The sequence below is a fragment of the Cololabis saira genome, chromosome 21 (genome assembly GCF_033807715.1).
Source record: "Cololabis saira isolate AMF1-May2022 chromosome 21, fColSai1.1, whole genome shotgun sequence".
NCBI lineage: Eukaryota > Metazoa > Chordata > Actinopteri > Beloniformes > Belonidae > Cololabis > Cololabis saira.
In genome coordinates, this window is record NC_084607.1 from 3,644,136 (window position 1) to 3,667,149 (window position 23,014).

General features: G+C 42.5%; 1 protein-coding gene across 1 annotated transcript; it reads left to right on the forward strand.

The window, feature by feature from the left end:
• The first annotated feature begins 500 nt into the window (after positions 1 to 500).
• On the forward strand, positions 501 to 12,261 carry LOC133422388 (ceramide synthase-like). The gene is made up of 6 exons (XM_061712363.1): positions 501 to 724; positions 2,672 to 2,755; positions 6,218 to 6,443; positions 7,485 to 7,580; positions 9,779 to 9,888; positions 11,151 to 12,261. Exons 1-6 carry the CDS (start codon positions 606 to 608, stop codon positions 11,386 to 11,388), a joined length of 873 nt encoding a protein of 290 aa, XP_061568347.1. The 5' UTR covers positions 501 to 605; the 3' UTR covers positions 11,389 to 12,261.
• The last annotated feature ends 10,753 nt before the right edge of the window (positions 12,262 to 23,014 follow it).

Genomic DNA, 23,014 nt, shown 5'->3' on the forward strand with positions numbered 1-23,014 from the left:
TCCTTTCCCTGATCTGTTCTCACCAGTTGACTCATGTCTTATGTTATTTGTTTTGTCTGTGCTCTGATGGGTTGTACTGGTCATTCCGTAACGACGGGAGCAGAATCTTATTGGCTCGTAGAAGCCACATGACACTGGACGGCTCATCCGGGCGGCTGTACAGACACTGCAGAATCTGGTTGCTTTCCTCCTTCTCTGAGTTGCAGGCTGAGGGGAGACCACTTTATATATGTTAAAGGAAGAGAAAACCTGCTTTTCCAGAATAGGTCCCCTTTAAGAAACGTCCGTTTCCAGGAAACGCAGCAGTGAAATAAAACCCGGCTCATGTTTCAGGTAAATTTGCACTTAATCAAATGATGTGAGTGAGTGAGGGAGACCGTGGCTGCCGGGCGGGCCGATCCTGGCTGCTCTTCATAATCCGGCCGACCCCGCCCTCTCTGACAGGTGGTGGGGAGGCTGGGGAGGCTCCGCCCCCCCCCCCCCCCGTCCTCGTCCCTGAGCTCCTGCAGACAGACCGGTCCTCTCCTCCTGCAGACCGGTCCTCCGGCAGCTCCCTGAGCTCCTGCAGGACCCGGTCCTCTCCTCCGTCCACGCTGACTCCAGACATGCTGGCCCTGCTGGCCGCCGGCTCCGTCTTCTTCCCGCGACTGTTCCTGGTGTCCCGGCGGACGCTGACGCTGCTGATGGGATGGAGGGACGGTGATGCGGTGCTGGTGTCCACGCGGTGAGGAGACACATCCCCTATGGTCCAACGCTGTCGTCAGCAGCCGCTGGTTCTGATCAATAACTCTGATCAATAACTGCAGGAGCTCCGGAACAAACCCTCTCTCCTTCTCTCTAGTTCTCCCTCGTCTCTCTTTCTGTACGTCCTCCTGTTCATTTGTGTCTGTCCTGCGTCTCTGTAGTTGTCCTGTGTCTGTGTAGTTGTCCTGCGTCTCTGTAGTTGTCCTGCGTCTCTGTAGTTGTCCTGTGTCTCTGTAGTTGTCCTGCGTCTCTGTAGTTGTCCTGTGTCTCTGTAGTTGTCCTCTGCATCTCTGTAGTTGTCCTGCGTCTCTGTAGTTGTCCTGCGTCTCTGTGTCTGTCCTGTGTCTCTGTGGTTGTCCTGCGTCTCTGTGTCTGTCCTGCATCTCTCTGTAGTTCTGTGTCCTTCTGTAGTTTCATGTGTCTCTCTGGGGTTGTCTCTTTGGCCGCGTTCAGACTGCCAGCAAATATCCGATTTTTAGCCCATCCAGATTGAAACTGGATGACTCTTTTGAAGTCTGAACAGTCCCAAACCACATGAGATCCGATTTTTGCAAACCAGATGGAAACCACCTCCGGGAGGTAGTTTCATATCGTCTCAGTCTGAACAGCTCCAAACACTCCGATCAGTTTTGGCTGTCCGTGACGTCACACTACGCAACGCCAGACTAGACCCGTGTGCCAAACCACTAGGGGTGTGCAAACAAGGGTACCTCACGATTCGATTCGATTTCGATTATTGGAGCTTCAATTCTTCGATTATAACGATTTTCAATTCGATTATTGGTGCCACGATTCTTCGATTATTGTGATTTTTAATGCTTTTTTCCATACAAGATTGATTTTGTCTTCATCTGTGGCTACATTTGTAAATAAATAGCCAATCAATGAACTCAGTTCCTCTAACAACACTCATTAAGTAAATAACAAGGTTTTTTGAACATTTGACATGTATTTTTCAAAGACACAAAATAATTTATTTTATGACTATGTAAACATTTGCTCTTTGACTTCCTTAACTTTGACCAGGGAAAGCTGCACTTGCATGAGAGCGCCCTCTATTGGTGAAAACACTGAAAACGGTCAAGCCCTGGATTTAATGAGTTCATTAATTCAAGTAAACTAGATATGTACTTAGTGTAAACATATCTGCCATATTTCAAGTGAACAATAAGAAATTTGCATTCTTGAAAATGAAATGATTCAGCAGCTTATTCAGTCTGGAATCTGGATAGGATTTTTTTTTTTTTTTTAATGAATCGATTCCAAATCGTCACGTGACGCATCGCGATGCATCGACACATCGATGAATTGCACCCACCTCTACAAACCACCCGCCCATTTCCAGTTGTGGAGCTCCGTTACAGGTCTGTAACAGTCGGAAGATGCCAAAAACAGCCGTCCTTGGACAGAGACAGAGACAGAGACACCCCTACGAGACAGTGCCAGGGCCACTATGCTGATGTGAGCTGGCTACATCTTGTTATTGTTGTTGTTGTTGCAATTACATGACGTCACGCAATACACGTGTGGGTGACGCCTCCGCTCCGACGTCGTTGCTACGGCAACCCGTCAGATCAGTCAATGATGTGGCCCAGTCTGAACAGAGACAGATGTGATTTGGACACTTTCTCTCTCTGTGATTGTCCTGTGTCTTATTGGTCATTTGTGTTTTTGATTCTGGTCATTTTGTCCCATTTGAGATTTTGTCCCGTTTGTCTCGTCAGTATCGATGTTGGACGATTTTCTTTTGTGTTTTTTTAACCTGACTGTCGCTGCTTTGACACTGAGAGCAGGAGACGTCTCCGACCCGTCTCCCGCTCGTCTCAGGCCGTGTCCTCGCCGGAGGACAGGATGCGGAGGACGAGGGGTCCGGTTCTCGTCCAGAACCTCCCTCGTCCGTCTCCTGACCGGCTGCTTCTGTTTTCAGGCTGGTGTCGTCCGTCCAGGCCGTCCTCGCCTCGTCTGCCGGGTTCATCATCACGTCGTCCTGCAGGGACGTCCTGGAGGACAGGTGAGGACGTCTCTTCCCTCCCGTCCCCCGGGAGCTGCCGTCACATGGTCTCAATCGTCTCTCGTTGATTTAAATGTCCCTGAACTTGTGACCTCAACGCTCCGGACACTCGGTTCTTCTCCCTCATGTCTGATTTAACCCTTGTCCTGTCTTCAGGTCAAGGAAGGAAGGAAGGAAGGAAGGAAGGAAGGAAGGAAGGAAGGAAGGAAGGAAGGAAGGAAGGAAGGAAGGAAGGAAGGAAGGAAGGAAGGAAGGAAGGAATGAAGGAAGGAAAGAAGGGAGGAAAGAAGGAAGGGCGGATGGGAGAAAAGGAAGGGAGAAAGGAAGGAAGAAAGAAAAGAAGGAAGGAAGGGAGGAAAGAAGGGAAAAAAGAAGGAAGGAAGGAAAGAAGGAAGGAAGGAATGGAGAAAAGAAGGAAGGAAGGAAGGAAAGAAGGGAGGAAAGAAGGAATGAAGGAAGGAAAGAAGGGAGGAAAGAAGGAAGGGAGGAAAGAAGGAAGGGAAAAAAGAAGGAAACAAGGAAAGAATGTACGATGGGAGAAAGGAAGGAAGGAAGGAAGGGAGAAAGGAAGGAAGGAAGGAAGGAAAGAAGGAAGGAAGGAATGGAGAAAAGAAGGAAGGAAGGAAGGAAAGAAGGAATGAAGGAAGGAAAGAAGGGAGGAAAGAAGGAAGGAAGGGAAAAAAGAAGAAAACAAGGAAAGGAGAAAACAAGGAAAGAATGTACGACGGGAGAAAAGAAGGAAGGAAGGAAGGAAGGAAGGAAGGAAGGAAGGAAGGAAGGAAGGAAGGAAGGAAGGAAGGAAGGAAGGAAGGAAGGAAGGAAGGAAGGAAGGAAGGAAGGAAGGAAGGAAGGAAGGAAGGAAGGAAGGAAGGAAGGAAGAAGGAACAGGAGAATTGGTTTGTACTATCTTTGGGTCATTTTGACCCAAAAACGGTACGAGGTTAAAACTGATGAAAGTGATAAAAGTGTTTCAGGTTTTACTGACGAGCGTCTCCTGCTCGTTTTCTTCCTGTAATCTAATTAACAATCTGAGATTAATGTGTCTGCTGAGTAGCAGCCGAGCTATTTCAGTCCCAGTAATCCTGAGCTGAGCATGATGGGAGATGTTGGGGGGGGGGGGGGGGGTGCTTCATTTCCCAGTCAAAGTGGAGCAGAGCTTCATTTGTTTATCAAATCTCTCCATCCTGCTGAGGCTGGACCGACGCTGCCGGACCATTCACACCAAATAACAAATAAGTCCTCTCACGTTAAAACTTTATAAAACGCTGACTCTTAATTACATCTGGTTTACATTCAAAGTATTTAAGAAATATTAATTTAAATATATTAATATATAATATTAATATAAAAGTGATGAAACGTGAAGCGGCCGATGGAAAAATCCCTGAATATCACCATGGCGACGGAAATTAAAGACTGAATGCATAGCTGCGTCCGAAATCGCATAATTCCACCCTAATGAGCAGCAAAATGAGTGTGCGAGATTTTTTAGTGCGTCTGAAACATTAGTTCGTACTCAATAGTATGTACTATCCATACTCATGCTGGAGAAATGTATTAGTGTGGATTGATCATGGATCTATTAATAAAAACTGGATGGAACATCAAAAATGCCCATTCATTTCAATGCATTCTGCTCACTCAGCGCATATGCGGAAAAAGTTTCTGACTTCCGGGTTTAGTTCTGCGTTATCGGGCCCATAGAGCAGTTGAGTCACCTCCCATCATGCCCCGGGGCAATGACGCGAATATTAATATAATATGTATTAACATAATATATTAATTAATGTATATTATTACATGTATATTATTACATATATTATTAATGTATTAATATAATATAATTACATAATATATATTAATATAAACATCCGTGGAATGCACGGACACGGCTGTGACGTCAGCCGTGACGTCACGCCCAGAAAGAGACTTTTCTTTGACTTTTCTGGCCGTTATAAAACATTTTTGACGGATATAAAGTCCATGACTTAAAAATATAGAATACAAAGATTAGTAATTGCCGGTGATTACAGCTGGAGGTGTCCTGTGAACAGTTTTAGAGGCTTCTCTTTTACTATTGCGGTCTATGGGAAAAAAGCTTTCTGGGCCCCATGGGATTTTTTGTTGCAGTACCGCGGCTGGACACTGGGGGAAACCGGCGCGCCTTCTGAGCGCGAGACTGGGGGGCTGGGATTGATGGACACTAGCTGAGCAGAAACTTCCCACAATGCAATGCAGCGTCGTTTGGTTGCTAAGTGATACGTATATGTCATAAGTATAATATTAAGTATAATAATATTATTATATAATATTAATATTATAATATTCGTATTTAATAATATTATATAATGTCATCTTGTTTGGGCCAGAATAAACGGGAAAGAGCGGAGCACTGCTACTGCTGTGACAGGTTACCATGGAAACAACCCCCCCCCCCCTCCCTACGGCAGGAAGTGACGTGTGTGCTCTTAATAGTACGTCCGAATTAATGCACACTACTGATATTTACTCAAAAATGTGCCGAATTTAAGTACCGTATTTTCTGGACTATAAGCCGCACCTGCATATAAGCCGCATCCGCTCTATTTAAAAAAATATATATATGCAAGCTGCAGATATTTCTGTTGTTAGATTAGATATTTACTACATGTACAGAAGGATTTTGAACTGTAAATGATGTACATGTTTGTACCTAAATAGATCTTTCCTAACAGTGTCTTTTAACACGGCAGCAACTTTGCTGATTAAAACGGGACAGAACCAAGAGAAAATAACCGTTATTTATTTATCTATTTATCTGTTTGAAATCTGCTTCTACTTCTATCTGCTAAAGAAGAGGTAGCGTATTCTTCTTTGCATTTATTTTGTCTTCGTTTTGATTCTAATTCCGGTTAGAGCGCCTCGAGAGGTGGAAGAAAAATCCACAAAATAGCTGCACCTTTGTATAAGCTGCACGGTTCAAAACCTATGAAAAACTGGACTATAGAAAGCTCATAAGCTTTCTATAGTCCAGAAAATACGGTATACTTTTTAGTATATACTTTTTAGTATGGCATTTTGGACGCACCGTATGTCTTTGGCGTTAAAGTGTAAATAAACCCAGAAGAAGATCTTCAGTCATTGGCTGAATCAGCCGCCAATCAAATGTCCACGCCCACAATTAGTTGTTTAAAAAAAAAAGATGTACTCACTGTTGGACCCTAGTGGTCAGTAAAGGAACTGCAGGTCCAGATCTGCGTTTTTTTACAATAAAACTGTCTGTTTGGGTCCAGGCCGGCGTGTCGGCCGGTTCTGGGGGTTCTGGGGGTTCTGGAGGTTCTGGGGGTTCTGGAGGTTCTGGGGGTTCTGGAGGTTCTGGGGGTTCTGGGGGTTCTGGGGGTTCTGGGGGTTCTGGGGGTTCTGGGGGTTCTGGGGGTTCTGGCCGGTACAAAGTTCACAGTCTCCTCTGGTCTCCGTCCCCAGACACTGGCTGGCCGAGGCCTACGTCCTGTTCGCCACGCCGTACTTCCTGTACGACATCTACGCCATGTTCCTGTGCCACTGCCAGCGGCTGCAGGTCAAAGGTCACGAGGAGGCGGAGGGCGGCGGCGTGTCTGCGCGGGCTGCGGTGTGGGGTTTCCTGCGCAGGGAGTCGCTCATGGTGCTGCACCACGCCGCCATGGTGGCCGTCTGCTTCCCCGCTTCTCTGGTAACTATGGCAACGCTGGCCGCCAACGCGGGCCCCGCCCACTTGTACCCAGTACTGGAGTTGTAAAAGAAAATCAGGGGGGATGGTGGATTTTATCATATGGGGACAGATAATTTGTGCTGATTACAAATAATATAATATATTACAAATAATAGCAGTGACCAAAACACCTGCAGAAATACTGCAGGAATGACATAGCAGCAGTTAAATGCAGCCTTCTGTAAGCTTTAAATATCCACTGGGCTTACATCAAATACATCAAAACACAACAATAAAAAACACTTTTCTGAACTTATCAATATGACTCTGTCCTTCACAGGATAAGTAACATGGATCACTGCAAAAACTCACAATCTTAACAAGAATATTTGTCTTATTTCTAGTTAAAATGTCTCATTTTAGTAAAAAAATCTCATTACACTTAAAACAAGACTCATCACTGGAAAAAACAACAATTTTCACCTGTTTCAAGTAGATTTTCACTTGAAATAAGTAGAAAAATCTGCCAGTGGAACAAGATTTCTTTGCTTGTAATAAGAAGATAAATCTTGTTCCACTGGCAGATTTTTCTACTTATTTCAAGTGAAAATTTACTTGAAACAGGTGAAAATGGTCAAATAAGTTATTTTTCTGGTGTTATTTTTCTGGTGATGACTCTAAATGTTGAAATAGCATTAAAACCACATTCATTGATGAAATGACATAAGGGATGGAAAGGAGGGATGGCAGTTTTACAGGGGGGATGATTTGGACCGTTTTTATTTCAGGGGGGGATGATTTGGACCGTTTTTATTTCAGGGGGGGATGATTTGGACCGTTTTTATTTCAGGGGGGGATGCCATCCCCCTCATCCTCCCTCAACTCCAGTACTGGCCGTCCGAGGCGGCTGGTTTCCTGGGTCTAAACCTGTGTGTGTGTGTGTGCGTGTGTGCGTGTGTGTGTGTGTGTGTGTGTGTGTGTGTGTGTGTGTGTGTGTGTGTGTGTGTGTGTGTGTGTGTGTGTGTGTGTGTGTGTGTGTGTGTGTGTGTGTGTGTGTGGCAGCTATGGCGGCGTGGTAAAGGTGATTACTTCCAGGGCGCCCTGTTCCTGCCTGAGCTCAGCACGCCGTCCGTCAGCCTGTTGAAGATCCTGATTCAGGTAATCCTCCCTGCACCAGTAATCAGATTACTTACAGCGGACACACGTGACGCCGGAGCTCAGAGTTGATCTGGATGAGGACGGTTTTTATCTACTACCACCTTAAGAATAAATCAGGTTAAAAGATCTGGTGTCTCAGCAGGACCTGGAGACGCTAGTCCAGGATTCATCTTTAGTAGCTTTATTATTGTAACAGCATCTTTACAGTCCACCTTAAACGATCAGTTAGGCCAGGGGTCGGCAACCCAAAATGTTTTAGAGCCATATTGGACATAAAACACAAAAAACAAATACGTCTGGAGCCACAAAAAATGAAAAGTCTTGTATCAGCCTTAGAATGAAGAAACACATGCTGCATGTTTGTATATTAGTTATAACTGGGGGAAGATTTTTTTTTCATTATGCAGTACAATCTTGATAAAAAAGTTGAAATGTCGAGAAAAATGTCGAAATGTCGAGAAAAAGTCGAAATGTTGAGAAAACAGTTGAAATGTTGAGGAAATTGTCAAAATTTTGTGAAAAAAGTCGAAATGTCGAGAAAAAAATCTAAATTTTATGAGAAAAAAGTTGAAATGTCGAGATTAATGTTGAAGTACAATCTCGAGAAAAAAGTCCAAATTTCGAGAAAAAAAGAAGGGGAAAAAGGAAGAAAAAAGGAAAAAAGAAGAAAAAAAGAAAAAAGAGACAAAAAAGGAAAAAAAGAAGGAAAAAAGAAAAAAGAGACAAAAAGGAAAAAAAGAAGGAAAAAAGGAAAAAAAAATGGAAAAAAGGTCAAACATTTTTGAAAAAGCTCCAGGGAGCCACTAGGGCGGCGCTAAAGAGCAACATGCAGCTCTAGAGGGTTCCCAACCCCTGAGTTAGACAGCTGCAGCGCATTCAGAACTCTGCTGCTCAAATCCTCACTAAGACCAACAAAGTGAACCACATCAGTCCACATCAGTCCACATCAGTCCACATCAGTCCACATCAGTCCACATCAGTCCACTCCGCGTCAGCAGCAACAGCAGACATCCACGTAGGCAGGTGGAAGCAGCAGCGGGATGACCGGGAATGGGGGGGGACCGGGACCGCAGGCCAGAATGCAGCTCCCGAGGCTCCAGCCTGCAAACATGCACAAAAGAGAAAAAAGGGGGGCCGACACAAGAAACTACAGGAACGATGGACAAAAATGATAGCTATGAGATATTTATAATAAATACAAATGGTAATGGAGAAGAGAGGAAGGGAAGAGAAGAGGAGAAGAAGGGTGAGAGGCACCGCCCAGCGGATCATATCGGTGCCCCCCTGCAGCATAGGCCTATAGCAGCATATCTACCACCAAGCTATATTTGAGACTAACTATTATAGTCTTGTTCTATAGCTGCAACTATGACTACTGACTCTAACACACTAGAGTTTACACTACCTAGAGATTTACCAACACCAGCTAGAGGTTTACTAAACACTAACTATAGGCTTTACTAAACAGAAAGGTTTTAAGTTTAGTTTTAAAGGTGGAGGTGGTGTCAGCCTCCTTAACCCAGATTGGAAGTTGGTTCCATAGTAACGGTGCCTGATAGCAGAACGCCCGCCCTCCAAATCTACATTTAGATACTCTAGGAACTACGAGTAAACCTGCACTCTGAGAGCGGAGAGCTCTGCCAGGAACATAAGGCACTATCAGGTCTTGTAAATACTGCGGAGCTAAGCCGTTTTGGGCTTTATATGCAAGTAATAAAATTTTAAATTGGATTCTGAATTTTACAGAACCAGACATGGAGAAGCTGCATTCAGCTTCTATGCTCCACAAGTCTGGAACAAACTCCCAGAAAGCCTCAGATCAGCTGAAACACTTATTGAAGTCCACATTGGAGACTCACCTGTTCTCAGCTGCACCTGAGTAAAGCTCTAAATCTGCAGTCCCAAAATTTTAACTACTGATTTTTGTCTAGTCCTTTTTTGTTGACATTTTAAATCATGTTTTAATGTCTGTTAAGCACTTTGAATCACCTTGTTTGGCTAAAGAAATAAACTCGCCTTTATTCAAGTATAAATCTGATTGTGGTTTTAAGACGACCTGAAGCCAACGCCCTGGCAGCGACCAGACGTCAGGGTTGTCGGTTCCCTCTGCCGGAGAGTTTGAAGCCGGTGGAGGTGAAGATGAGACGAAGTCGTGCAGCTCGTGTTTTGACCTGGTCGTCGTGTTTCTGTCTCCTCAGTACAAGAAGCAGCACACCCTGCTGCACAAAGTCAACGGCGTTGTCATGGTGATCACCTTCTTCTGCTGCCGGGTGCTGCTCTTCCCCTACCTGTACTACGCCTACAGCAGGTAACACGCCCCCAGAGGACGTTGACACACCTCCAGCCACGGGGGGCGGGGTGAGGGTGACATCATCCTGGAACCAGCTGAAATATTCACTAACCAACCTTTAATCTTCTCAATCTGGGGCTGTCGCCTCCTCTCCCCCTGACATCCTTCCTCTCCTCTGCATCCTCTTTGTCGTCCTATCAGTCTGAAATTTTTACAACTTCAGTGACTACGTTTACATGCAGTCAAAATTCGAGTTATTGCTAATATTCCGGTTACAGGAAACATTCAGAATATTCCATTTACATGGTAATTAATCATTCCGGATATCATGACGCAATTCCCGTAATTTTCGCTTCTTCTTCCTGTATCCAAATTCAAAACAAATGCTGCTTCACGGAACCTTTTCTCTCTCCTTCTTGTAAATCTTCTATCCCGGTACTTTCTACCGTCTACAAATGCAGAAATGTTCATATCCTTCTTTACATTTATGAAGTGATTAGTCTCCTCCTGGTCTTGGTTTCTCCGTGTTTAGAAGAACTTCCTGGACTCCAAAGACCAGGATTCCTTGTGAACAGAGCATGAGCAGAAAACAGATTCCTGTTCCATTTGAGGGGGATATTGTCAGTGCTGGTGTGGTGAGGACCCAGATGCAGGAGAGCGAGGCAGGAGTTCGCAACAAAAAGCGTTTATTTTCCAAACCAAAAAACAAAGCGCTGCTTAGCAGGATCAAAACACACGGAAACAGGGATCAAAAAACTGGAGCAAAAACAGGCAGGACACATGGAGGAAAACACAGTACGGAACCACAAGGAGCAAGGGATTGACAAGACCAGATTTACTGAGGGGATAACGAGACACAGGTGCAGACAATCAGGGCAAATGGGACAGAGGCGGGGCAAAACAGAAACAAACTGGGGTAAATGTCAACCACTGACAGATATCCCGTTAGGCGTTTACATGACCGAATATTCGGGTTTTAAAAGGAGTAACCCAGGGCTCATATTGGGGTTTTAAAAACCCGAATATGAGCAAATTCGGGTTATTCAAAGGGGTTATTGGTGTTTACATGGCCGTGCAAAACTGGGTTATTGCCAATATTCGGGTTGTAATAGGGCTATTGATGCAGTGACATTTTCTCTCAGGATACTGATATTTGTCGTAGAATAAAATAAATCTTCTCTCTTCCTTTCCGCCTGAAAAAACAGCCCGTTTCATGTGGACCGGTGCTGAAAACTGCCTAACAGCAGAACTTCTGGGCCGTGTCTTCTGCTCTTCTGCAGGTACGCGTCGGTGCCGGTCCACCGGGTTCCCCTGGAGGCCCCGTGGCCCCTCAACCTGGGGGCCGCCGTGCTGTGGTCCCTGCAGCTCTACTGGTTCGCTCTGATCTGCAGAGGAGCTCTGCGGCAGTTCTCCCGGCGGCCGGACGCCCCGGCAACGGCCTCGGCGACGACCCCGGCAACGACCCCGAGGGACGACGATGAGCTGGTCGGCGGCTGCTCCCACGAGCACGCGGACTGAGACGGAGGAGGGTCTACTTATCCGCGCGGCGGCAGGACAGGCGTGAGGCGGCGAAGAGGATGGACGTCTCTCCTCGTTACAGGTGGAGGAGAATCAACCAATCACAGCTCAGCAGAACAAAGTTTCACTGCAGGAGCTTAAAGGTGTCCCACTTGTTTGCTCTGCGATCAAATAAAGACTGGACGGCACCACTGGAAGGTCCAGCAATGCATTATGGGCTACAAAACACCAGGTGGACATGTCAGCTGCATGCTGGGAAACGTCCAGCGCTCCGCCCTTTTTGAACTGTTTTATACTGACGTCACTTCAATTCTGCTTGTTTAAAACTGCAGCGGCAGCGTGCAAGACTTTTGTAGTTTAATTTAAACTTTATTTAAACCTAGAAGCTTTTAATCAAATAAGGAACCTCTCTGGTTGCCTGTGACGGGTTCTTACGGCTGGATATCGGGGCACAATTTCACATTTCACGCAGTATTGTTGGAACAATATTATGTTGCAGGGGAAAACTTAAACATATTTTCCATGTTTGGAGATCTAAATGATCGTTTAGAGTCTGTCGGACACCAAGAAGGAGCAGGAAACCCCTGACACTACCAGCTCCCGTCCTCCTAAAAGTGTTTTTTATACCAAGTTTCAAAATGTCATTGGAAGTAGGAATGATTCCTGCAGCGATGGAGGAGCACGGATCCTAAATCTGCCCCAAATACATGAATATGAAGAGTGTTTGTGGACTGATCCAGATGGAAAGATGGAAATGTAATAAATGGTGTTTGTTTGCAGGATTCAGAGCAGCAGGTTTGTCTTGACTGGTCACTTTGTTTCTGTCGTTCATGACTTAAGTTTCTTATTTATTAGCTGTCCAAGTGTTTTTGTTCTGTTTTTTTATTATTCTTTTTCTACCGCACCTAAAAAGGACTCGAGAAGCCCAAACCGTAAACGTATGAGTACGTTTTGACTCATATCTCCTCCTATATAAATGTAATGTGACATAGGCCACGCCCCTTTCTGCATATAATTGTTTTGTAATGTTGCTTAAAATCTAGAATCTGTTTTCGCAACTTTGTTTTTCCTGATCATTTCCAAATTTTGTCTCATAAAACTAAAGTCCGAGATTTAAAAATAAAACGATATTCGGCACATTTTTTTTAAAATTTTTGCTTCTTAACAAATTTACGCATTTTTAAATATTATGCCAAAACTAGCAATTTAATAATATTTTAACAATGACAAAACTGCCCCGATCAGGTTTTTTTGGCCCTGATCTGATTCCGACACATTTGATTTTGAGTATCTGCCGATACCGAGTCCCGATCCGATACTTTCGTTCCACATTTAAAATAATGAACAAATCCAGGTCGTCCCTCATTTTTATTTTATTCAGCTTATTTTATCATTTTGCACCTAAACAGAGCAGTTCTTTTGGAAGTAGCTTCAACAATCAAGGTATAATAGTACAACTATTAACTATTAATTAACTATTAACTAGTAAAAATAGTGCAAATTTAAACATAAATTTGAATTAAATAACAGCAGCTCAGGGGCAGTAATGTGCTTTTTAGACTCTTACTTCTTACTTTATTTTTCTGGCTTAAAGAATAAAGTGTTTATATTTGAAGTGATCTATAAATGACCTCTTTAAAAATATATATATAGTTTTTTAAATCCAGTTTTTCCTCATGAGCTCAAATTTTCAGGATCGCTTCCTTTGACGTTTTGCAGTAATATGAACTTGTCTTGTCAGTCGGTTTGCCTTTATAATTGGCTAAAATACTAGAGTAAAGTTCACAAGTGGCCCAAATGCATCAGTTAATGAAAAACCCAGTCAGCAACATAATCTGATCTGATTGGATAGTTTAAAGCACTATTTATGCTTTTTTAAATATAAATAAGTGCAAAAATCTTATTTTGCATCCATGATCTGCCTGAATAGAGTGTTAAGTGTGGTGACGCCCCTGGGTGCCAGCAGGCCGGGAGGCGTTGATGCGGGTCTGACTTCGGCCGCCAGGTGGAGCCAAACGACACCGTTTTCAAAGCCATGACAGGAAATATGAACCTGAACTTTCTTCAATCATAATAATAATAATACATTTTATTTCTAGTGCACTTTTCATTAAATACAAATCTCAAAGTGCTACAAGTTAAAATCAACCATGAATAAAATCAGCAGGAAAAGGCTTTTTTTTTTAAAAGGTGGGTTTTTAGGCCACGTTTAAAAGCGTCCACAGTCTGCAAGGCCCTCAGGTTCTGGGAGGGCATTCCATAGACGAGGAGCAGCAGAACTGAAGGCTCCATCACCCATTGTGCGGAGTTTAGTCTGTTGGGTTTTTTATGAGGTAGTGGAGGAGGAACGGAGGGAGCGTGAGGATGTCTGAGGAGTGAATAGATCCGTGAGGTAAGTCGAGGAAGTTCCATGAACACATCGGTGGGAGAGGAGAGAGACCTTGTACAGTCATACAGGAAGCCAGTGGAGGGTTTGTATGGGCTCAAATTAAAGCCATAAATATTTTGTATCTGTAAATAAACTTTGTACTTGTAGAAATATTTTGTGCATGTGCAAAAAAAATTGGTACTTGTAGAAATATTTTGTGCATGTGTAGAACATTTTTGTAGCTGTGGAATTAATTCGTCTGTGTGCAACATTGGATATACAAAGCTACAAACTTTTTTTACAACTACGAATTATGGCACTGTTTTGACGTGCCAATAATAAGAGCCAATCAGCGATCTTTGGCACGGGTTTCAAAGCGTTTCTGGAGAGCCAATCAGCACATTGCATCGCCTACTGACGTCGCCGCCATATTGGATGTTCAAAACTGCGCTGTAAACTAATACAAGTAAATGGACTTATTTTCATAAAGCGCCTTTCTACAAAGAAATGTACGTTTTACGTCTCTTTTATTTATTCACACACGCACTAATATACTTGGGAAACAGTTAGGCACCAAATATAATATATAAACCAAATATATAAACCAAAAATGATATATAAATTATATATATTTTTATATATATTTTTTTGTATATGTACAAAATATTTCTACAAGTACAAAGTTTATTTACAGATACAAAATATTTTAATTTGAGCCCATAGGTTTTGAGAATGGGAGTGATATGACTGTATTTACACCCTCATCAGGATCCTAACAGCAGCTGTTCTGAATGTATTGGAGCTTTTGAGTGCTCTTGCTAGGAATCCCGATGAGGAGCATTGCAGTCGTCCAGCCTGGAGGAAACTAAAGCATGGACCAAGGTTTCAGCATCTGCCGTGGTGAGTGAAGGACAGAGTTTGGCGATGGTTGTCTGCATAGAAGTGGAATGACAGTCCATGCCTGCTGATCACATGACCAAGGGGGAGCAGGTATATTGTGAACATAGATGGTCCTAATAGTGAGCCCTGGGGAACCCCGCAGGGCACCGTGTGGGCCTCTGATGTGACTTTCCCCAGGGCAACATGCTCGGTTCTCCCAGTCAGATCGGAGGAGAACCAGTTGTAGGCAGAGTTGGACAACGGTGTCAAAGGCGGCGGACAGATCCAGGAGAATGAGAAGGGATGGGGAGCCGCGTCAGCTGTCTTAAGCAGGTCATTGGTCACCCTGACCAGCGCTGTTTCTGTGCTGTGGCCAGACTAGACTGAAAAGTTTCATACAGGCTGTTGAGTTTGAGGTGGTTGTGGAGTTGAGCAGCCGCTACTTTTTCTAGCACCTTTGAAAGGAATGGAAGGTTTGATATGGGCCTGTAATTAGCAAAGTCGTCTTTTCTTTCTTTCTCTTTTGTTTATTTTGGTCATCCAAAAAACAATGTTACGTCGGTGCAACCATCATCATGATACAGCACACATGGGGAAAACAGCAAAACCAGAGAGGAACTACAGAGACGGCTCAAAAAGATGTGACCAAAAAAGGTGTAGCTGAAGCTTGTGATGCCTATAACCCTATTATCATACAATCAATACACACACACACACACACACACACACACACACACATACACACACACACACACACACACACACACACACAACAGCGACTGACCCGTTGCAGAATAATCAGTTTCTTTGACTTTAAAAACTTTTAGTTGGTTCCTCAGAACGTTTCAGGTCAGTTGAGAATCATCCACACTAGGGATGCCCCAATACCGATACTGGTATCGGTATCGGGGCCGATACTGCCCTCATATACTCGTATCCTCCGATACCACGCACCGATACTTCATTGTTGTTGTAGTTACTGGTTAGCGCCGCTAGGGGGAGATGTTGAGCCGCCCCGCGGGTCCCCGGGCCTGGCAGCCTGGCTGAGCAGCAGCAGCAGGACTGCTGCTCTGTGGCTGATCCATGTTTCAGTTTGTTCTTCCTTAATTATACAAACTGGACGGTTGAGTATTACCCAGTACTCACAGGGAACTTTATTAAACATTCCACGTAACTCACAGTACAACATAAACAATCCCATTGTTACATTCCGGTTAGCCGCGTTTGCCGATTAGCCGCGTTAGCCGCGTTAGCCAGTTAGCCGCGTTAGCCGGTTAGCTGCGCCAACAGCCCACAGTCTGTTTTGCTTCTGTCGTCGTCCCTTATTTTGAAATATGTCCACCCTGCTGACGTCCTGCTGCATTAATTGTCACTATCTTGCCTGAAACGGCACTGCCAGTCTCACCCACGGGTATCACTCTCCTCCCACCACCACACACCACGCCGGTTAGCCGCTGTAACAATGGCATTGTTTCTTCTTCTTCTCTGTTTTATTGGCGGATCGCAACCAGCTTTAAGGTTCATACCGCCACCTACTGTACAAGAGTGTGTAACATCATTTCATTTAGCTAGTTTTTTAAATTGTATTTGATTGTTTATGTTGTTTCACATGGACGGCTTCAGGAGAAGCACCGCACATGCTCAGTTCAGGTGAAGCACCGCACATGCTCAGTTGATGTTCCTGCGACGAGACTAAAGCGCGGAGGAAAGACCGGCCGGCTGAGTTTTGTTTAAAATTTAATTTCTGTTGCAAATAAAACCTGTCTTCCAATTCATTGCATTTTTCATTGCATTTTTAGCCTGGTTATTTTTGTGGTAGAAGTATCGGATCGGTACTCGGTATCGGCGAGTACACAAATTAAAATACTCGTACTCGGTGTGAAAAAAATGGTATCGGGACATCCCTAATCCATACGTCACCTCGGTACCGCAGAACTCTTCTTCTGCTTCCGTCCGCAATCACGTCATGGATAAACACCAGTGAATCCGCCCCAGACCATAATACTCCCTCCACTGTGTTTGACACATGATTTGGATCATGAGCTGTTCATTTCCTCCTCCAGACTTTCCTCCTCCAAACTTTCCTCCTCTGATCTGATGTGACCCGTTTTCAGGGGCCCTCGCGCTATGGGCCATTATTTTTTTTTTTATTTTTTTTTTTCAAATTTTTTTTTTTTTCAAAATTTGTTTTTTCGTTTTTTTTTCGTTTTTTCCCTTATAAATATCAACAGTCACGTTCCATTACAGACCTAAATGTGTACTAGTCTGTGCATATCAATAAATATATGTGCAATGATGCGCGTGTCTGTTGTTCAATACAACTGATCAGACCAAGCGCAGACACAAGCTGCTCTGATCCAGACGGTGGAGTTGGAACAAACTGTCACACAATGTCGAGAGAACGAGACAGATTCAGGAAATTTCTATCAGGGGAGGAAAAAAGAAAAAAACGGAAGAAAATGGAAGAGTTTAATGCCTCTCTGAAAGTCTCGTTTGATAAATTTGTTACAAAAATCACCGATCCGACCGGGTCTCAAGCAGCCGTGGGGCCCCGCGTCGAGGCAAGAGATGATGATGAGGCAGGGGAAGGTATCAGTATTCTGATAATTGGAGAGTTAAAATTGCGCATATAGACACCCGATCCGACCCGAAAAACCCCAAAATTTCGAGGGTCCCCCCAGCCATTTTGTACAGGGCCTCGCAAATCTCCCAGACGGCTCTGCCAGAAAGTTACCTCTTTTTTAGTTTTTTTTTCTGCTTAAAATAGCTGTAATTCCTGCGGTTTGAATCAGACTGAAGTCTTGTGAAATAACTTTCATCATTTTTCTTCTCTTCTAAAATCCAACATTTCCAGTTGCGGTGTCACTCTGACATCAGAGGACACGCCCCCGCCCTTAAAAGGAGGCCACGCCTCTCTCATGTTCAAGGTCTCGTTTTCACCTCGACTGAAACTTTGTAAATGATTTCAGGGAGTTCGTCATAAACAGATTTCCCGCGGCCCATAAATCACCATTATCACCTGATTTCCTACTCCTGTTTTTTTTTTATTGTTTTCATCGGCTCTTGGACTTTGTTCATGTCGCATAAACTTGTCCTGAACTGTCTCTGGCCTCAGAGGAAAGTGTTTCCTGAAACTGTGGTGAAACGACTGTGTTCGGCTGACGTAGAGTTGTTAAGTTTCCTAACAGAAGCAGAGACTGATGAGGGCGTGATGATCACGCCTCCAATTACCCATAATTATACAAACATCTGGAAGATCTGCAGAGTTAGCACATATGAACTCAGGGGAACATTTATGTTAAAGAAAACTAAGGGAAAAACCAACGTTAAACAGCGATGCTTCTCAGTGACAGGAGTTAATCTGTTAGCAGCTTAAATACAGAAATGAAAATGTGTAGCACGTTAATACAATTCAAAAGCTCCTATAAATACAAAATTATTTATACATATAAAACAAAGGGATAATACACATGGGCATGTACCTCTATGGACATGTGTATGTATGTGTGTGTGTGTGTATGTATATATATATATATATATATATATATATATATATATATATATATATATATATATATATATATATATATATATATATATATATATATGTATATATATATATTTATACACAGTATGCATGTGTGTATGTATGTACACGACTGTCTCAGAAAATTAGAATATTGTGATAAAGTCCTTTATTTTCTGTAATGCAAAAATGTCATACATTCTGGATTCATTACAAATCAACTGAAATATTGCAAGCCTTTTATTATTTTAATATTGCTGATCATGGCTTACAGTTTAAGAAAACTCAAATATCCTATCTCAAAAAATTAGAATATTCTGGGAATCTTAATCTTAAACTGTAAACCGTAATCAGCAATATTAAAATAATAAAAGGCTTGCAATATTTCAGTTGATTTGTAATGAATCCAGAATGTAGGACATTTTTGTTTTTTTTAATTGCATTACAGAAAATAAAGAACTTTATCACAATATTCTAATTTTCTGAGACAGTCCTGCATGTATACTGTATATATATACATATATATATATATATATATATATATATATATATATATATATATATATATATATATATATATATATATATATATATATATCATCGTGACTCTGGGGGAAACGTCTAATCTTCATCATCATCTTTTACTATGTGAAGAATGTGGTCGAGCGTGAATGGTTCCTGTTCCTGCAGTCGTTACCAGCATCTCTGGTGGTTCCTGTTGGCAACAGATTCAGTCTCGTCATCTCACACTGGAACCGGTTTGGCTGCAGGAACCGGATCAGAGTGACACAAATCATGTTGTCTTTGTATGTTTATATACTTAAATATACGTATTATATTTATATCATAGTTATAATATATTTATGATAGAGCTTACATCTTGTATTAAACAAGTTATTTTTGTAAAAATGACATATATCTAGGCAAATTAGTGTATAGTATAACAAATAAATACAGACATATAATTTATGTTTAGTTGTGGAAAGGGGGTGGGATTAAATACGTTTATATTTCCTCCCACTCCTTTTCGAACATGTAACTTGAAATATGTGTTTTGATGTTGGTTTTTTTCTTTATGTAGTGGAATGCCGACCTGGATTTGTTTTCTTATCTTTTTTCTTCTTTTTTTTATAGATTTAAACGAACGAACAAACGTAAACGAACGAACAAACGAACAGGCATGGAGTCTAAGGAACCTCACAGGAACTCTCCGTTCCTCAGATCAAACTGGGACCGATGTCTTTGGACTCGCTGGACGTCCTCACGTTGGCGTTAACGGGACCAGGACTTGGCCTTTAACCCGTTTGTCCTCAGCAGTGCCAGTTTAAGGTGACGTGGAGCCCTGGCGTCAACTAAAACACATACCCCTTTTCCACCAAACCGGTTCCAGTTTGTTTTTTCATAACTCGGATGCTAAGGGGAGCCACATCATTACGTCTCTGCAAACACCAGTTACGTCGTGTGTTTGCGTGAAAGTTGCAGCAACAACAAGGTATCTGCTTTAGTTTAGTTTTTTAGTTTAGTTTATTTATTTAGCAATATAAGACAAATTGAACAAAAATGTAAAAACATTGAAATAACATGCACAGAAAGGAAGAAGCCTGGTGGCTTATATAGAATCATTTCCTTATATGAATAAAAAACACAACAAAAGCTACACAAGGGGGAGTAAAAAAAAACAAAAACACAAAAGAAAATGTAACTCAGATTAAATAATGAACATTACAAAGATGAAAGAATAAGAAAGTTCTTTAAATGTTTTTTGAATATTGGCAAGGATGGTGATGATTTAAGAGATTTATTGAGTGAATTCCACAAGTGGTGAAAGATTGATGTTTAATGTTCTACAAAACGGTAAATTAAAATCATCTTTGTGCCTTGTGGCATAAGAATGAATATCGGAATTAACACAAAAGAAATTATGAAAAGAAGAAGGAAGATCTTGTATAACATTTTTAAATTTGAACATAAATAAACATGTTTTAAAAATGTTAATTTTATTGATGGATAATAATGAATATTTAATGAAAAGGGGAGCAGACGCTCATATCTGTTTGCATGTGATTTCATTCTGAGAAACCTTTTTTGAATTATCAATAATTTATTAATATATGTTGAATGTGTCGAAGCCACGAAGCAATGTCTAACAGGATTTGGTCCACGTAGCTCCTCCGTGGACACATCTCTGAAAAGAGATGAAAGACAGGTCGTCTCCTCCTCCTCCCATGATGCTTTGCTGCATCCAGATTCATTCTTATTTGAAAATGTCTCCGTCTCCCAGTCTTGCTGTTGCCGTTGGTCTTAATAACCCCCCCCTCCGCGCTTACGTAAGCGGTTCTTTCCTCTAGACCAGCAAAGAGTTGGTGCTTCCTTGGAACCGGCTTTTCTGGCCCGGAGCCAGTTCTTTGCAGAAAGTCCCCTCCGGGTTTCTGAGGGCATCTTGGGGCGGTCCATCAGAGACTCACACGAAGCGTCTCTTCGTGGACCTCAGCCTCTTTTCCGTAAGCATCCACGTTCATGTCTTCACAAAGATGCAGCCAGAACGTTGGGGGCTCAGTATGGGGTCACTTGTGATGGGAAATCTTCAAATCCAGCAGTTTCTGCAAAATCAAGGCAGTAAAAATACCCAGAAAGTATGTGGACTGCTTCCTCTCCTGGACCAGGGTCTCCACCACGTTGCACTGAAGCACCAATCACCTCCTCGTGAACAAGCTCGAACATTCCCTGGTTTGTTTTTCTGTGATTTAAACTTTATTTAACCAGGAATAATCAATGAGATTTAGAATGTCAAGAGAGCAGCACCGTAGCTCCACGTAAAATACACACTTGAACAACAATAACAAGTGAATAAAGTTTAATTATAGAGCACCTTTTACAGACAAGATGAGGGACGGTGAAGAACGGTGAGGGGTGCTGAGGGACATTGAAGGACATTGAAGGACATTGAAAGACGGCGAAGGACGGTGAAGGACGGGGAAGGACGGGGAGGGACGGGGAGGGACAGTGTAAAGCGTCCTGAGTCATCTCTGATATTAATTGCTGTGATACAAACAAGTTAAGACGATCTGACAAAAGAATAAATAGAAACTGCATCATTATGACGTCACCAGAGAGACAAAAGATGTTAAAGGACAAAACAAGTGATGGAACAAAGAGACGAAGAGACGAAGAGTTTCCACCTCAACAGGTTCCAGGAGGACAATCCTCGTCCCTGAATCTGGTTCTGCTGATGGTTTGTCCTGTTTTCTTCCTGCTGGGACAGTTTCTTCCTCAGAGACGTTTGTCTCCCCGTAGAAACCTGCAGTCAGAGTATTAACGGACGGGGACAAAAGTCCCCTGATGTCCCCCGCTAGCTGTTTCCTCGTCCTATGGAAACCACATCAAACCCGTCCACACGGGGACGTCCTCGTGCTCCCACATGTCCCCTCACCCCTGGATGCTGATGGCTTGGTTACCATAGAAACTGGGCAGGTTATGCCTCGTTACACTGCAAAAACTCAAAATATTAACAAGAATATTTGTCTTATTTTTAGTTAAAATGTCTCATTTTTAGTAAAAAAAATCTCATTACACTTAAAACCTGTTTCAAGTAGAATAATAAATCTGCCAGTGGAACAAGATTTTTTGCTTGTAATGTGAAGATAACAACCTGATCTCACAAAAATCCGTGAAATATCCACGACCTCTCACCACTATTTTCCGTGGTACCGACACGGAAAGTGGTATAATTCCGTGGGAGCACCACGGATATTGTACCATGCAAAGTCAATGGGATCCGTTGTCGTGATATATACACGGATTATGACATTATTATTATGTATATATTATTCTTTGTTATAGTGGCTAAACTATGCGTTTTTGTCGTGCAAGGTACTGTTTATTACTATCAGTTTGTAAAAGCATGTTTTTAACGCTGTTTTAACAGTGTTTTATTGAGGTTTTAATGGGAGCACCACGGATATAGTACTATGCAAAGTCAATGGATTCCGTTGTCGTGATATATACACGGATTATGACATTATTATTATTTATATATTATTATTTGTTATAGTGGCTAAATTATGAGTTTTTGTCACGGATTTTTGTGAGATCAGGTTGATCTTGTCCCACTGGCAGATTTTTCTACTTATTTCAAGTGAAAATCAAATAACTGTAACTTTACTTTTTTTAAGTGAAAATCTACTTGAAACAGGTGAAAATTGTTGTTTTTTTTTCCAGTGATGATTCTTGTTTTAAGTGTAATAAGATTTTTTTTACTAAAATGAGACATTTTAACTAGAAATAAGACAAATATTCTTGTTAAGATTGTGAGTTTTTGCAGTGATCCATGTTACTTATCCTGTGAAGGACAGAGTCATATTGATAAGTTCAGAAAAGTGTTTTTTATTGTTGTGTTTTGATGTATTTGATGTAAGCCCAGTGGATATTTAAAGCTTACAGAAGGCTGCATTTAACTGCTGCTATGTCATTCCTGCAGTATTTCTGCAGCTGTTTTGGTCACTGCTATTATTTGTAATATATTATATTATTTGTAATCAGCAGCAGCTGGGACAGCGTCTCCGTTCTCTCCAAAGTCCTCTACAAGAATTTATCTTGTTTCTATGACAACCTTCTGCTTCCTCTATCTCAGAGTCACCTGTTCCCCCTCCGGCCTCGCCCTCCTGGTACCGGCAGGTTAACTATTATTGTTTGATTAATGACTTTGACTAATTGTGACGCCTCTTTGAGCCTCTGTGCGTCCTTGACCAGCGTAAAACGCCGCACCCAGGAGGCCGGGAGAACCGCCCACACCTGCCCAGGTCTGGGAGGCGCGGCCTCGTGAGGGCGGGTCCCGGCTGAAAGTCCGTCCTCCC